General features: G+C 37.1%; 1 protein-coding gene across 1 annotated transcript; it reads right to left on the minus strand.

Annotated features, from left to right (window-relative positions):
- Positions 1–588: 588 nt before the first annotated feature.
- On the minus strand, positions 589–15380 carry LOC106949011 (ras-related protein Rab-27A). The gene is made up of 6 exons (XM_015034960.1): positions 14927–15380; positions 6073–6241; positions 4719–4804; positions 4535–4638; positions 4148–4271; positions 589–1701 (listed from the first exon to the last, which is right to left on the minus strand). The coding sequence occupies exons 2-6, from the start codon at positions 6223–6225 to the stop codon at positions 1506–1508; spliced, it is 663 nt and encodes a 220-aa protein (XP_014890446.1). The 5' UTR covers positions 6226–6241; positions 14927–15380; the 3' UTR covers positions 589–1505.
- Between the last annotated feature and the right edge of the window lie 336 nt (positions 15381–15716).

A 15716-nucleotide genomic window follows, 5' to 3' on the forward strand; every position in this document is an offset into this window, starting at 1 on the left:
GAAGGTCTTTAGAAATCATGCAGTGATGTTCTGATGGGCTCATTTATAAAACGTGCCAACAGAACAAGCTCAGCTTATTGGGTTTCAAGAAACAAGCAACCCAGAAAATACAGACTTAATATAGCGGCAAAATAGATTTTATTAGGAAAAACTCTGATTTGGCACGTGGCAGATGCGCTCTACCAGGACTATCTAGAATAATAATGAATTTCAGAAAAGCATCATATCACCACCAAGAAAAACAGCCACACCTAACCACTTATTTATATCCTATATCAACCATTTAATTATCTTTAATTTACTTCTTAAGCATTTTTATGTCCTCAGATCTCCTTTTGTTTTGCACCAATGGACAACATACTTTTGTAATATATTGTGAAATAACAGGGACATTAATTAAATATATTGTTTTTTGCTTAACGGCTATAATTATGCAAGTTTAATCTCAAACTAAATCTTGAATTTGTCATTTCGGATTAAATAACACAAATGAATTTCTGGAGACTAAAAATGTTGGATTTGAAGACTTCAGCTGATGAAGCCAAACAGACTTTCAAAATAAAAGCATAATGACATTATGTAGAAATAGTTTGCAGTACAGGCCTAATAAACCAGTGAAGACCACTGATCTCCAAACTGGATCCTGGGTACAATACTTTTATTTTAGTGCTCAATTAATCCCAATTTCACCATTTTATATTACATTTCAACATAATTTGTCACAAATTTTTTGCACAGAACTGAATTAAATCAAATAAAGAGAGCCTATAAGCTAGTATTTTATGCAGAAAAAAAATAATGTTGGCAAAAATATTTCTTGAATTCTGGTTTCCTATAGTTTTATTAAATAACTTGTTTAGATTATCTAAATATTACAAAGTCGTTTTTCTAACTTTTGGCAAAACCTGCACTTATATCAAAGTTCAGACTAAATAACCATGTCGACTGTCCACCAAGCAAACGCTGGAAGACAATAAGAGCTACATGTTCTCTGGCAGTGGCACTAGTGAGACTGCAGTGATCAACAAGGCACTCAGTGAAGCATCAGTGACACATAATCGGTGACCTGAAGTACATTCATTGCATTTTTTCGCTGTACAGCAGTTGAGGAGTCCTGACAACATATCAGCACAAGTAACATATAGGCTCAGTGTTCTTTAACTATCTGAATCTAGGATTCGTTTCTCTAACTTAATATGGAAACTGGAGATGTACAGTAGGAGTTACAAAGGAAAATAAATACCCCACACTCAATAGTAAGATTGATGTATTGAGGAAAAGGTACACTGACTACTGCTGACTCAGCGTGTCAGTGATGGTGAACATGTAACACTCTGGATTGTGGGTAAAAGTGGTTGGATAATGTTGGTGTTAAAGTTTTACTCAACACAAAATGTAATAAAACTCCCACTTTGTTTTACTTGGAAATCTTCCTTTTCTCCCCCACCTGATTTATAATGAAAAAGATGTGCAACAACAACAACAAAAACAAAAAAATAATCCTTCTAACATGCACATTTGCCTCTATCGGACCCCTCAGAGAGATCCGGGTTGGCGGCTCCGTTGGGCCGCACGGTCCCGTCCGGGATCCAGGACTTGTCGACGCACCTTTCCATCCTCTTCATGATCAGATCCAGCAGAACGTCGACGGCCTCGCTGACATTCTGCCCGCTTGCAGCACTGGTCTCAAAGTATGGGATTCTGTAGAGAGGTGCAATGGTTTTTACTCAGGTAATGCAACCATGCCATTTTGTTAATTAGTTAAGCATCTTAAAAGAATCCAGGTTTAACGGTTATTATAAGGTCTACAGTCATTTGTCAGAAATAAAATATATGTTTTTAGTACATTATTAAAAACTTTTCATCAACAGGAAGACTGAACCAAGGGTTAAAGTATCATTTCGTAGAGTTTCTATGCGACAGACCAACAGAATAGAGCGTAGTTGTCATTAAATGGATGCATCAGAATTGCATTGCATGCATTTTTATTCCCCTGCTGTGACTCAATACGTTGTGGCTTCCTTGTTCAAAAATATTCCCACAGCTAGGCCTGTCGCAATAAATCAATTAATCCTAATGATAAATTAAAATGAGCTCAATAATTTCCACTTCCATGATTTATTGCTTTTCTCTTTCTACCACAAACTAGATGAGAAAAGTCTTCAGTCTGGTGTTTTTATCTCAATTAGCACTTTTTTTTTTAGAAGGATTGTTTTTGTTTACAGAGACGTCATAATTCATTTTATTAGTTGTTTTGTTTATTTACTTTGGATATTTATTATGGCTTCCAGTTTCAGAGTTAAATGTTTAGTAGAATTTAAAGTTTATTGATTTTTGAGAATGTGTTCTTGTATTATTATGCCATTACCGTTACATTACTTGAAAATAATGTCAAAACAACAACATTGATGTTTATCGCAATAACTTCTGGGACAATTTATGGTCCAGCAGCATTTGTTATTGTGACGGATCTACCCACAGCATCGCCTCCAGCACAAACAACATACAGCAAGTGGTTTCTGGATGGTAAGTCTAAAACAAAACACTAGTCTTTTCTGCCAGCCATTATGCAGCGCATAGAGCAGTTAAACCAGCCGACCAAATGTTCTCAAGTTCCGTTACGTTGCTAGGTAACGTGGCTGGGCGTGGCTGGGGTTGCTAGGTAACGGTGCAATGCCTGTTGAATGTGACTCAACAGTTAGGAGGTTTTTGAAACGGCTCATTTTCCAGACACCAAAAAGCAACTTATTACAAAAAACCCTCAGGTGTTTTTTTGTTTTTTGTTTTTTCCCTAAGCACTTGGTTTGTTTTTACAAGTAATTAAGACCCAAATGGATCCAAAAACATGGAAAAATGTGGATTTTGCATAAAACGCCTGTGGTGCTTTGCAAATAACTTTTATTTTACTGATGTAAAAGTCGGAGAAAAATCTCAGGATTCCAGAAATTCACTGGGAGCTACTTTTAGTCTCCGGATCCGATGTGAATGCATCCCTGATCTTTTGGGTGACCTCAACCTGTTGTGTGATCTTTGGTCTTTGTGATGCCATTTGTTCACTAATGTCAACAAACGTCTGAGGCTTTCACAGAACAGCTGTGTTTATAATGAGGTTAAATTACTCCCACGTGGAATCTGTTTGCTGATTAGGAGACTTCCAATGACAACTGGTTACACTCCATTTTATAGGTGTATTAGAGTAAAGAGTGCCAAATTAAAACGCATGGCAGCTATCAGAGGTTTTATCAGCAAAAAATTATCATGAAAAACCTTGTATTTAGGTCTGTCATGGGAAATTTTGATGAACAATAAATTGTCCCAGAAATTATTGTAATTGTTTTGAGACTGTGGCAGATTAATGTAAGTCACCCCTTTAAAAACCAATAATTTAATTTTATAAAGAAAACTTTAAATATCCAAAATAAAACATGGACAACAAAAAACAAATAAAACTGTGAGAAAAAAATTACTTGCACCATGAAAAAAATGAACCATGAAGTCTTGGGAAACAAATTTGCCCTTAAAAAATAACAGAATAAAAATGATTGAGTTATTTTTAATTTATCATGCAGTTGATTGGTTGTTGCAACAGGCCTACATGTATTCAAGTTAATTGTTACTGTCACATAAATCCCAATGAAATATATTGAAGTTTGTGGTTGCTAAGTGCAAACATGTAAAAAAATAAACTAAAAAGAGAACATAAATACTTTTTAATGGGATTTTTAAATTATGGAGCTCTAGTATTTGTAAATCAAATTATAATTATGATAATCAAGGAATATTTAAGTTTCTTTAAGCATTTTTAAATAAATTACTCATCACTCATTTAAGAGTCAAGCTTAAAAGTTTTTCCCTTTCAGTAAAGATCGCATCAAAGTTAATTATCCGTTTACTTAAAACACCTCAGTTTGTGGCAACTTCACATAATTTATGAACTACTGCTTGGTGAACTTCAGTAAAGGTGTGTCAAATGGCGTGAGACCAGGATATCTTACACATGTAAGCAAATATTTGCTTTTCGAGGAGGACCAGCTGCGTCTCTCAGTCTGCAGAGCAGAGCTGGGTCAACAACGCAGCCACTGCCTTCTTGACAAACTTTTGAGGGAGAGGTTTGTGCACAGATGGAGCAGAAACCAGGCGGACGTACCCGTACTTCTCGGCCAGTTCCCGGGCCTGGTTTTGGGTCACAGCTCTCTGGTCACTCAGGTCACATTTGTTGCCACACAGAACCACATCTGGATTTTCACAGTACGCATGAATCTGTAGCTGACCTGTGGGAAACATCCAGCCAGGAAGCTTTAACAAGAGCAATAAATTATATTCAATGTGCTGGAACTGTAGGAGCTGCACAGAGTTTGTTCTTGTTATTACTGTCTGTTCACCCAGATAAATCGGATGTAATAATGATACCAAATGTAAATGTGTATCGGTTATGCCTTCGTAGCATCACCCAGATAAATCGGATGTAATAATGATGCCAAATGTAAATGTGTATCGGTTATGCCTCAGTAGCATTCAACCCTTCAGGACTCACTCATCCAGTTTCTGACGTTCAGGAAACTTTGTTCATTCGTGAGATCAAACAGGAGCAGGAAACCCATCGCATCCCGGAAAAAAGCCGTCGTCAAACTTCGGAACCTGAAGAAACCGTCAGTGGAAATAGATTATGTCAGTCAGGATTAAATTCAGAAACAGGAGCCATAAGGTGACTGCTGTACCTCTCTTGTCCTGCTGTGTCCCACAGCTGCAGGTGGATCTTCTGTCCTCTGCCTGTTGTTCCATCTGGACCTGTTGAATTGTAGATCTGATGGAAACACACCAGGTCAAACATTTAATATTTCATAAATCTGTAGAAGAAAACTCCAAAACCGGAATGAAGTGTATCAGATTGGTAACAAAATAAAATAAAATAGAATTTATCTGCCACAGATTGTTGATGGCAGCCAGGAGAATGTACCAAAAGTTTAGCTGTGAATTAATAAAGTATCTGACTTTTTGGGTCTGTTTCTACTAACTTCGCAAATCTGGAAATGGAAATTTCTTTTGTTTTTCTTTGCAACACGACTTGAGCTCAGTAAGGTTGGATGGAGATGGACTGGAAGGTGAACCTTGACTCCAGAATGTTTTTGTTTGCTCATTTTGCAGATTTTTCATTTAGCAACATAAGCCTTTATGCAATATTAGACATTACATAGATATATGAAAAAAATAAATATAAAATTTTAAATAATAAAAACAAACATTTTATTGACTAAAATGCAACAAAATAGCATTGCTGTAGTGAGTGCTTGATCATTTGTAGCAAAGGATTCATCTGCAGCTAAAAAGTACTTCTCAGATCAACACGAGAAGCTCAGGCCTTTCTGCTGGACTTAATACAGTGTAGGTCTGATTTGTTGGTCATTTTTTATACTAACTGATAAATAATGGGATAAAAAAGGTGCTCAATATGAGATTTCCTTTACAGAATTTGAACAAAGTGAAGCTAAAACTTTGCCACTTAATTTGTTCTGCGTAAAACATATTTACACACAAAGGTTTCATTTAATCATCTTAAATGTAAATCATATTTTTTTAACAGTTTTGGGGTAATTACTGCTCTAACTGTGTTGTTCTTTCAGCAAATTGTCTTTTTTTGGAGTCTGAATCCTCAAATGAACAATTAATCAATAATCATAAATCATTATGACTGATCCTTTCAACCCTAACAACTACAAAGATCGATTTAGTCTGATCAAAAAGCCAATTATTGCTTTTCAAATAAGTATATGCAGATAAAACCAGATCTCCTTCAGGGGTTTTAGGTTAGCACCTATAAAGTAGGACTACTGTAAACCAGACTCAGACTCAGCTGTTTGCCAATGGTTTGAAGTGTTTAGTCTTCAGGAGGGCGTTGCCTGCTGTTAATTATATGTCATATTTCAGAAGCGACATCGTCAAGTGCTAAACAAGTATTGCATAATATAATGGGAATGCATTTAAGCCCCAAACCAGGCAGTTATGTAGAAATGCTGGTGTGGAGCCCAAAATCTGAATGATGGTATAAATCTTCACAAAATCATGATTTCTTACCACTCTCCGTTCTCTGAAGTCTATTCCCACTGTAGTGATGAACTTGTTGTTGAACTTGCCATCTGTGTATTGGTACAGAAAGCTGGTCTTTCCCACACCAGAGTCACCCAGCGCTAGGAACTTGATGAGGTAATCATACTCCCCATCAGACATGGTGAGTCCGTAATTTCTGAAACATGAGAAAAGAGCGCAACCAAAGGGTAAAAACACTGAATAAACAGCGGTTAATGCCAATATGGCTTAAAGTTGATTTTTTTTCATACCAAATCTGATTTTAATCTTTTATTTTGCTCACTTTCTTTTCTAAAAAAGAAACTGAATAAAATATTTTCAAAAAGTGATTTTTAATTCACTCAGCCATTCTGTTTTTGTACAACGGTTCGTCAGGGTGAGAATACAGCAATAATAATATTAACAGAAAAGACTACATTTTACCAGAAAAATCTCCAAAATGTATATAAAAGTTTGCTCAACATTCCTCATTTGAATTTTGAATTTTTCATGTTCTCATAAAATGACGACTTTATTCTAAAAATAAAATAAACAATCTGAGCCTGGCTGTAATATTCCATTATAAAAATGGACCGAAATAAACAGAATCTTGTGAATCAAGATGGCCGCCATACAAACGCTGACATCACTCTGAACGATGGAAACCCAACAAGTTCATTGGTGAAATAAATAAAATCCCAATTTTTCAAAAGTTAATTCTTCAAAAAACAAAAATAAAATGAATGGTAAAATCAGTCACCCGGCTCTGCTTGTGGCAATTTCTCAGATATTACAATAAACTGGGTATTATAGTGTTGGAATCAGAATAATTATAATTAGTCTGACATTACATTGGCAGAAATACTCACTCCTTTAAATCCAAAGGACTTAATATGAAGTGGGTTCAGCCTTTCCAGTTACACCAGCCCTGGCAGGAAGGCTCTCCACAGGGTTTAGAGATGCGCTTATGGAAATATCTGAGCATTCTTCAAGAAGAGCATATGTGAGGGTCACACACTGATGAATGAGAAGTGGAGCACAGTCAAGTCGGAAAAGGAAAGGATCAAACTCAAACTATTCCCACAAAGTTGGGGGCATAAATTATCTAAATATCTCAGCTTAGCACAGCAGTAAAAACTCCTTCCAATGCAACCAAAGAGCCAAGCCCACAAGGTAATCCTCCCTCCACCAAACTTTACACAATGCAGGCGCTGCTAACGGCCAAACCCAGATTAGTTTTGGATGATTCATCTTTCCAGAGACACATCTCCACCACCCTACAGTCCAGCAGTACGTTGCTCAACTCCACTGCAGCTGTTGCTTTGCATACACATGAAAATGTAAGGCTGACATGCGACTGAATGTTGGTGGAAACCAAACCAATAAGTTTTCTTTCTACAAACCATTCCTGAACTAACCTGAAGGCAACATAAAGCTCCCCACCACTTTGCTACCAAATATTCTACAGTAAATCGTTGGTGTTATTATTACAAAGTCAAAGAAATGTATGACTTGACTTATGATGCAGGTGGAGTCCAAGGCTGCAACTAATGATTACTTTAATAATTTATTATTTTGATTATTCTGACTATTAAACAGATTTTTTTAAAATGGCACATTCTGCAGAATTTTTTTATTCGACCCCTTAAGACTTTTTATACAATATTAGAAAAACATTACAAGATGAAATTAAACAAATAAAATTTGTTTTTTGAATCAGAAAAATAAACATTTTATTGACTAAATGCAATAACGGCATTTCTTTAGTGTATGCTTGATTATTTGCAGCAAAGGAAGCAAAAAAATAAAATACTTCCAACATCAGCATGTAAAAAGCAGAAAGTTGTTGAGTTCAGAAAAATATTTTTTTTTTATTGTAAATGCAAAATGTATATGTTTTTTGTACAGTTTTGGTTTAGTTAGCACTCCAACGGTGCTGTTCCTTCAATAAATTGCATTTTTTTGAGTCTGTATGCCCCAAAATACTTTTTGTAATAAAGTTTATGTAAATTAAGAAGTTTAAAAGGTCACCATCACTCTACAAGTTCACCCTTTTATAGTAACAACTGGTTGCAAAAAAGAGCAAATTTATAAGAAATAAGGGGGATTAAAAAGGAAAAGGCAGCTTATGATGCCACAGTGAGTACCAGTATGCCGTCACCAGTAACACAAATGCCCCTCTGTGTCTTTTATTCAAATAAATGGAGCAAACATCACCTTTACTGACTACTTCCTGGCTTTTAAAACAAACTCTTTAACAATAGAGTTTATCAAGTTATAATTTATATCTTAAATGTGATACTTTTTTCCTTCAGAGAACAAAAAGCAAAAACTAAATTTTACCAGAAAAATCTCCAAAATGTATATCGAAGTTTGCTGCCAATAGCAAGACGATGAAGCCTGAAATGAGCAAAATTAAGACTGAATGCAGACCTGTGCTCATATTTGCATGGAAACTCCCTTAACTCGCCCAGACCATCGAAATGTAAGAGTCACTTATCTTTCAAAAATGAAACTGCCAGGGTCGTCCACAAACGATTCAAGTCACTTACAGTAGAGATCTGTTTTAATTCATGGATATTTTACTGCCCTAAGTTCACACTGAAACCTGTGAAGCCCAACTTATGACCCAAAATTATTTTAACTATTTTAATAGAATGTCTGCTTTTTAGTGCTTAGAATAAACACAAGTAATTGACTTGTAAAAGTTATTTGACTCAGCCAAAGTCCTGTTTCTTACTGTACAAGGACATTTTAAAGCTTAAAAACAGAGACTAACATTCAGACTTGAAGCAATAAGATATTTGGCTTGAGTTAAATCCTGAAATTAAGAAATCATATTTAAATTTTTTTGGTTAAATCTAGGCCTTTCATGGGCTAATTAGGCATGTTCTCAGATGTGAAGTCAGTTTATTTTTGTATAAGAAAAAAGAAAAATAAATTGACAGATTTGTTAAAAATAAAGCTACTCATCTTCAGGTAACAACCAAATCCAGCTTTGTTGGACCAAAACTTTACCAATTTATGCCAGCATTTTATTTAGAAGTACACAAATAATGCATCACAACAGTAGGATTTAGTAAAAAGGCAAGAAACAACACAACTTCTAGCAACTTCTAAAGACCTACAAGTGAAAGTGTTTATTCTGCAAAGTTGATCAAAGCGGCACTGATCCAATCAGAAAAGCTTCAGACATTCAACCGAAGGAAGTTAGTCAGTTTTCCTAACAATAAAAAACACGCCGTGTTCTGCTGAGTAGCAGTGAAGCACAATCTGATGTTGAAAACTGAATTCTGTGCCACATTTCCTGCAATTCAACCCGCCTCCCTTCACCCGAGTTGTTGTGAAATTGAACAACGTTACAACAGGATTCGGTGAAAATCCCTTTTGCGTGTCGCTTTACTTTTGGGTTGCAAACCGTTATGAAAACATTGAAGCAGATAGGAAACACAGTTAATTATTGCAGCAACAAAACGAAGTGATTAATGCAACGTTTCCTTGCTCATCTCTAAATCGCGTGTGGGCTTCAAGGCTCATAGATTTTAATCAGCATGCAGACTGAAAACGCATAATGTGTTACAGTTAGCCACTTACTGCAGACCAGAACACTGTGCACCAAGTAAAATAAAGCATGCACACCTCTTAGATAAACATTTGGTTGTTGATGACAACAGAAAATAGTTGCCACAATACCTATGGACCTACATCATGGGCAAAAAGTAAACTCTTTTCACTTATGGTGCGTAAATTTAGAAAACAGCAAATTCATCTTAGCTCTAAAAAAACAAACTTCTTCCAGGCACTTAGTGCCATTTTATAGCATAATCAAGTAACTATGTTGAGTTCAGTTGTTATAAAAATGCTATATATATATATATATATATATATATATATATATATATATCATATATGACTCAGTACATTTTACTTCCTAATTTAACGCCTTTAAACTGGGCCTCTGTCTCTTTAAAAAAACCCTGCTCTTTCTGAAACTCCACCTTCAGGAGGTCATCTCAAAATGGCTCCTTGATTAACCCTTTAAACATTATTACCAGCGTTACTCTGAGAAGTAGCTCGTATTATGAGCTCAGTAGATATGCAGTTCCACCAAGTGTTTGCTAATTGCTGCTGGCTAGTCTGAAGGAGCTGAGAGGGAGAGGGCTGCTCCGTGAGGCAGAAGCTCCTCTGAGGAGGAGCTTCACCTAGAAAAGAGGAGGAGATAAACCTTCGGTCCATCCAGGCGTTTTACACAGCTGAATGGTTGCCATGGAGATTAAAGGATCTCTCAAACATGCCTGAAAGAACCAAAGCAACACTCCAGGTATGTTTTTGATGACAGTAACATTAAATCATGATGTAAAGCTCAGAAAAGTTTCCACTTTAATATGAAATCCTGGGATAAAAACAAAAATACTAATGTTGTGATTTCTTGAGCCTTTATCACTTTTACTTTCAGTCTTGGTCTTCTAGCTGCTGGAAAATACGCAAATCACCACCAAATTTAGCCTGAACTACTGAAAGAAATTACTCTTGATGTTTTACACTGATCTATGGCAATTTTCTTGGCCAGGACTCATTAATGCCACTCCATTAAAACAAGGCGTATTATTAGGATGCTTCATTGCATTACTTCATAAGTATTCCACCTATCTGGCCTAAATGTAGTAAAACCTCTGTCAGGAAAAATCCACTTTCTAAGCATTTCATTGTCCAAATTTTATAAACATTATGGCCAGTAAAAAACCCAGTTCGTTTCATCTACTGGGTACAAGATTTTTATTAGCAACACTTTAATTGCTGGTGAAAAAGTTCAAAGAAGGCAAAGACGTGTCATATGATCAGTTAGTTGACAGGATTTCAGACAAGCCATGCATTCTTTCCCTGCATGCACCACTGAGCCTTTCATCTGAACCCATAAGCTGATTAGAGGCTCGTTTAAAATCTACAGTCAAGGTAAAAGTGGTGGACTGTAAACGGGTGCAAGAAAACACAGATTTGACCAAAAATGGTGAGTTTACAGTCCAACTTCTAACTGCAGTCATGAACTGAAGTCTTGTTTTGACTCGCACAGGCAAGATGCTCAGGGTAAACTTTTATTTACACCTTGCAGGGATTTCTGTCGTTACATCTTAGCTTCGGGATGTGACTCGAGAAGAATCAACTGGCAGAACAAATCTTGAAAATTTGAGTTAATTTTTTCTGCTTAGCCCTGCGACAGACTGGCGACCTGTCCAGGGTGACCCCGCCTCTCGCCCGGAACGTTAGCTGGAGATAGGCACCAGCCCCTCCTGATCCCACTAAGGGACAAGGGTGTAAAGAAATGGATGGATGGATGAATTTTTCTGCTTATACCTAAATTAGTAATTTTTTCCTACAGATTAAATATGAAAAAAGATGTTAGAACTGCAATCAAAGCATAAAACTAGCTTCTATTTTTAATTCCCTTAATTCGATTTTAACAGAAGCCCATTAAATGGAGAATGTCAAAATTAGATCTATTTTAATAACTGCATTAAACCTTCTTTGGAATACAGAACACAGTTTAAAATTAGATCTCAATTTTAAGATCTAAACTGTAGCACTGCAACAGCTCAACGCTGCCATTGCTGTGGGTCAGAAAGAAAAATAGACAAGCCATCTCATGTCACATGAACAAGAATATAATATTTAAATATTAACCTATTTAAGTAAGCTACAGTTATAAGGAAGTTGATAAACTGAAGGCATCACACGTTTTTGCAAACTTTCCACTACTTTGACGCAGCAACTGTGCCGCCTTTAGCCCAAATTATACCTTTAAACTCCATTTGTTTAGGGTTAAAGTTTTTTTCTTTTAGTGAGAAAGAAGGTGGCTCTAGATCCGTCATGTAGCAATAAATATCTGGTAACCAGGAAAGTTGATTTCAAGTTTATAGTCTGCAAAAACTGTAAAAGAAAAAAAACAAAACAGATTACATAAAAATATTAAAGGTATTTAAAGCTGTTAAATAGTAAATTATGTTTGACGTCTAGTCTGCTTTTTATAGGAGCAAAGGTGATCAAATGACAATTTTAGCTTTTTTATGTTCCTTTTAAAGTAATGGCTTCTTCCTGTCCGAGTGGCCTTCAGTCCAAGAGGACTTGTGTTATTAAATAATGGAAACAGCCACCATCTGGGGTTTATATTCACATTCCCAACCAAAAACATTAAACAAAATTAAATATTTACAGGCTAAGTAATATAAAGATTATGTCAACTTATGAATCTGAAGAAAGTAATAAAGATGTCTCATTAATTTAGTATTCAAACTGACCAAAAATAGAACAATAATAACCTAATTTTATGTCACAAAGGGAAAAAAAATCATGTAAACATCTGATTTTAATTTAAAATCAATTACCATATTTTCCAGACTATAAGTCACACTTTATTCTTATAGCTTTGCTGGTTCTGAACTTGTAGTCAGGAGCCACCTATGCAGGGTATTTTTTTACTCTTCGTGATGTGTTTTTGCATTAAATATTAATTAATTCCAACGGAAATGAACCAAGGATTAAACATTACCATCTGCAGCCATGAGGAAAACTAATCACCGGCTGAGATGGCCAGAGCTGGAGGAACGGGTCCACAGTTGGATACATAAAGAAGGTGCTGCTAATGTTTTGACAATTTGTGCTACGTCATCAGCTTTTCCTACTGCAGTGCATCTAGATAGCTATATGTGTTGGAGCTACCTTTTGAAACAGCTGTTGAGGCTCATAAACGGTGTAGATGCCAAGGAGACGATACATAAATCACTCATAATTTTTCTTGGAGTTACCACTTCATACAACACAACTACCTTTCTATCATCCCAGATTTACTGCATGCACCTCCGCTTTGCCCCGCTGCGCACTTCGCCAGTCGTTCCTGACCACCCTGATTGTACTCCAGTGTATTTTTTCCTCTTCATGTTGTATTTTGTTGATTAAAGTGACTTATACTCCATGAAATACAGCCTATATATTGTGGTTGTTTGTTTATTTCTAAAGGAACAATGCACATCACATAATATGCCAGAGTTAGCCACAAAGGCTAGTTTTCATCTGTAGTCCCTTTGCATGAACGCGATACAGCAAGTTGGAGCTCTGGTATTGGAGTGTGGTAAGGCACAAAGAGCTTCTCCTGTTTAAACAAATTAAAATCTAGTAAATTTGAAAACCGTGTCGTTTAAACAGAATAGTCACAACCTTAGAGCACAAAAACACACTTTTCCTCTTCTGACAGTCAACCTTAGTTAAACCCCTGAAAATAAACTCATACCGGTGTTTAATTTCAGCAAAAACAGGTCACAGAATTACAAAACCACAATGCTGGAAGTACAGATTGCGTCAGCATATTTCTGAAGATTATATCTGCCTAATCAGACGTTTCCTTACAGAGCACTAGCACAGTTCTGACATGTCTTAATCTTACCCAAGCTAATGAGCTGAACAGGGAAGTTCAAGTCAGAGTGTGTCGTGTGTGGTATGTCTAACACACCAAGTCTCTTGCAGAACCATTTCTAATTCACCTCGCTACTCCCAGGTCCTACCACAGTTGTGTAAAGGAAGCCAGAACATCATCTTCCGTTGTGTTGAGCAAGAGAGCAGAGCACTTTCAACAAATTTAGACAAGGTTTCTCTGTTGTTATTCAGAAGCTCTCCTGTCTCCATCAGACTGGAAACTCTCCAAATAAGGAACATGATACTGGTTTAATGACAAACAGGTGGAAATGTCCTACATGATAAATCCTGATCCGAAGTAAGTGCCTACAGCCTTCGTACAACCCTAATATATTAACTTTACAAAACAGGCTTTAATTGCTCAGAAAGCGTGGGAGTTAATCTAACTTGGAAGCAGAAAGAAATAAGATTACGACAGTCTCATGTTTCACAAAACCTTTTAAATGGACAACAAGTGAGTCCCTGTTCTACCAGAAGACCAGACCTCCCTGGAAAAGGCCAGAGTGAGGGCATTTAAATAGCAACACAGAATAAACTCTGGTGCCTTCTTTAAATTAAACTATTTTAAGCAACAGAAGTTACTTGAAACAGTTTTAAATAAAGCACATATCTTGAAAGTCTGAGCTTAATGCATTTTATCTCTTTCAGGGGGAGCGATCCTTGCGGCTGTTTCTGCCAACCAGAAAAGCTTTAATCGTTTGTCAAGGATAAAGTGGAGGACCCACCCTGGGCAGCAGTCCAAAGCAGTGGGAATGGGGGAAAAAATCCAGATATACTTCTGAGTAATTTATTGAGCTACAAAGAAAGAAGGGCCAAAATGAAGCAAACAGTATCTTGAATCAGCAGATACGCATCTTTATAAAAGTTGTGCCACATTGCAGCACCATATGAGGACTTATCAGCAGCAACAGGTTGTAAGATGCATTTCAAACCGATTTCCATACAAAGTCACCGTCATCCCCAATCAATTAACTTAAAGAGGCAGAAAACCTAATGATCCTCAGCTGGTCCTCATGTGGCTGCAACTGAGGGGTCACCTGACCTCATGTACATGAAATAACCCCCTTTCCTCCCAACTTTGAACTGAACTCTGGATTAAAAGGTCAACTTTCCAACTTATAGAGTCAGGAATATATCTAATAATAATGACATCTGCATGAGTGAGGAACTTTACCTCGTCTTGTTAGTGTCGGTAATAGCTAACAGCTCTGAGACACAGCAGGTGGAAAATGCTCCTCAAAGTCAGGAGTAAGTTAAACAAGGTATTTTTAACGCTCCCATCAAGCAAACACCAAGCAGAGTAAAGTTTTAAGTTTTCAGCGTCTTGCTAACTCCTGGCAGATGCTACCAGCCAGCCTGGCTCTTTCGGCTGACATTTCCTGAAAGCGGAGTTACTCACCAGCCCCGGGGCGTAGTTGCTGCTCGCTGCCTCCTTCTCTGTAGAAAAAAGCTCCCAAAAATAACCCGAGAATGCTTTAGATTGACGTATTAAAGTAGCGCTTTAGTTTGTCCGTCGCCTATGGCTCATTGGTGTACATCGGAACAGCCTCATTGACTCTGAGCACCACCTTAACTTTCCGAGCTATGTGCTGTCAGAACCCCCGGTGAGAAACAGCTCCTCCCCGCGGAGCTCACGGTGGCTAACCGACGACTAACGGCCGTTAACACACCGACAGCCTGGTCCACTGGGCTCCAGGGGGGGGGATACTTCACTAAACCGAGGCAATAATCAAACCAGGATTGTATGTTTATCCTGATTTAACCCATCATTAATCCAGTTTCACAAAAGCAGCGCCCAGGGCCGGCCCAAACTTGTTCAGGGCCCTCAAGCAGAACTTGATTTGGGGCCCTTCAAGGTACAGCTGTCTTCCTCTCTCAGGGAAAATAGCAACTGGCAAGAAGTCGCTAATGTTGTCATTGTCTATAATGGATTATTTTCCATCTGCAGGTAATTTTAATGGACACTGTAGAGGAAAAAAAAAAAGTAAAAAAAAAAAAGTCTACTTTAACACAATAACATTACTTACATCCGTACCTGTTTCTTTTAGAAAATGTTCTCCTTTTTTTAAAGAATTTTTTGACTCTACTGGCCTTTAGTTCACAGTAGATATTGACAGAAAGGTGGGTTATGAGAGAGGGGAGAAGACATTCAGCAAAGGTCAACAGGTCAGACTCGAACCCAGAGATTT

This window comes from Poecilia latipinna, unplaced genomic scaffold, assembly GCF_001443285.1.
Source record: "Poecilia latipinna isolate Pla-1442-1.1 unplaced genomic scaffold, P_latipinna-1.0 Scaffold317, whole genome shotgun sequence".
NCBI lineage: Eukaryota > Metazoa > Chordata > Actinopteri > Cyprinodontiformes > Poeciliidae > Poecilia > Poecilia latipinna.

What these genes read in the sequence shown, in the direction of transcription:
- LOC106949011 (XM_015034960.1), bottom strand. Translation starts at nt 6,225, where the DNA reads ATGTCTGATGGGGAGTATGATTACCTCATCAAGTTCCTAGCGCTGGGT. An exon ending in GACACAGCAGGACAAGAGAG is followed by an intron (nt 4,639 to 4,718) that starts GTACAGCAGTCA and finishes CGGTTTCTTCAG; the next exon opens with GTTCCGAAGTTTGACGACGG. An exon ending in GAACTGGCCGAGAAGTACGG is followed by an intron (nt 1,702 to 4,147) that starts GTACGTCCGCCT and finishes ACCTCTCTACAG; the next exon opens with AATCCCATACTTTGAGACCA.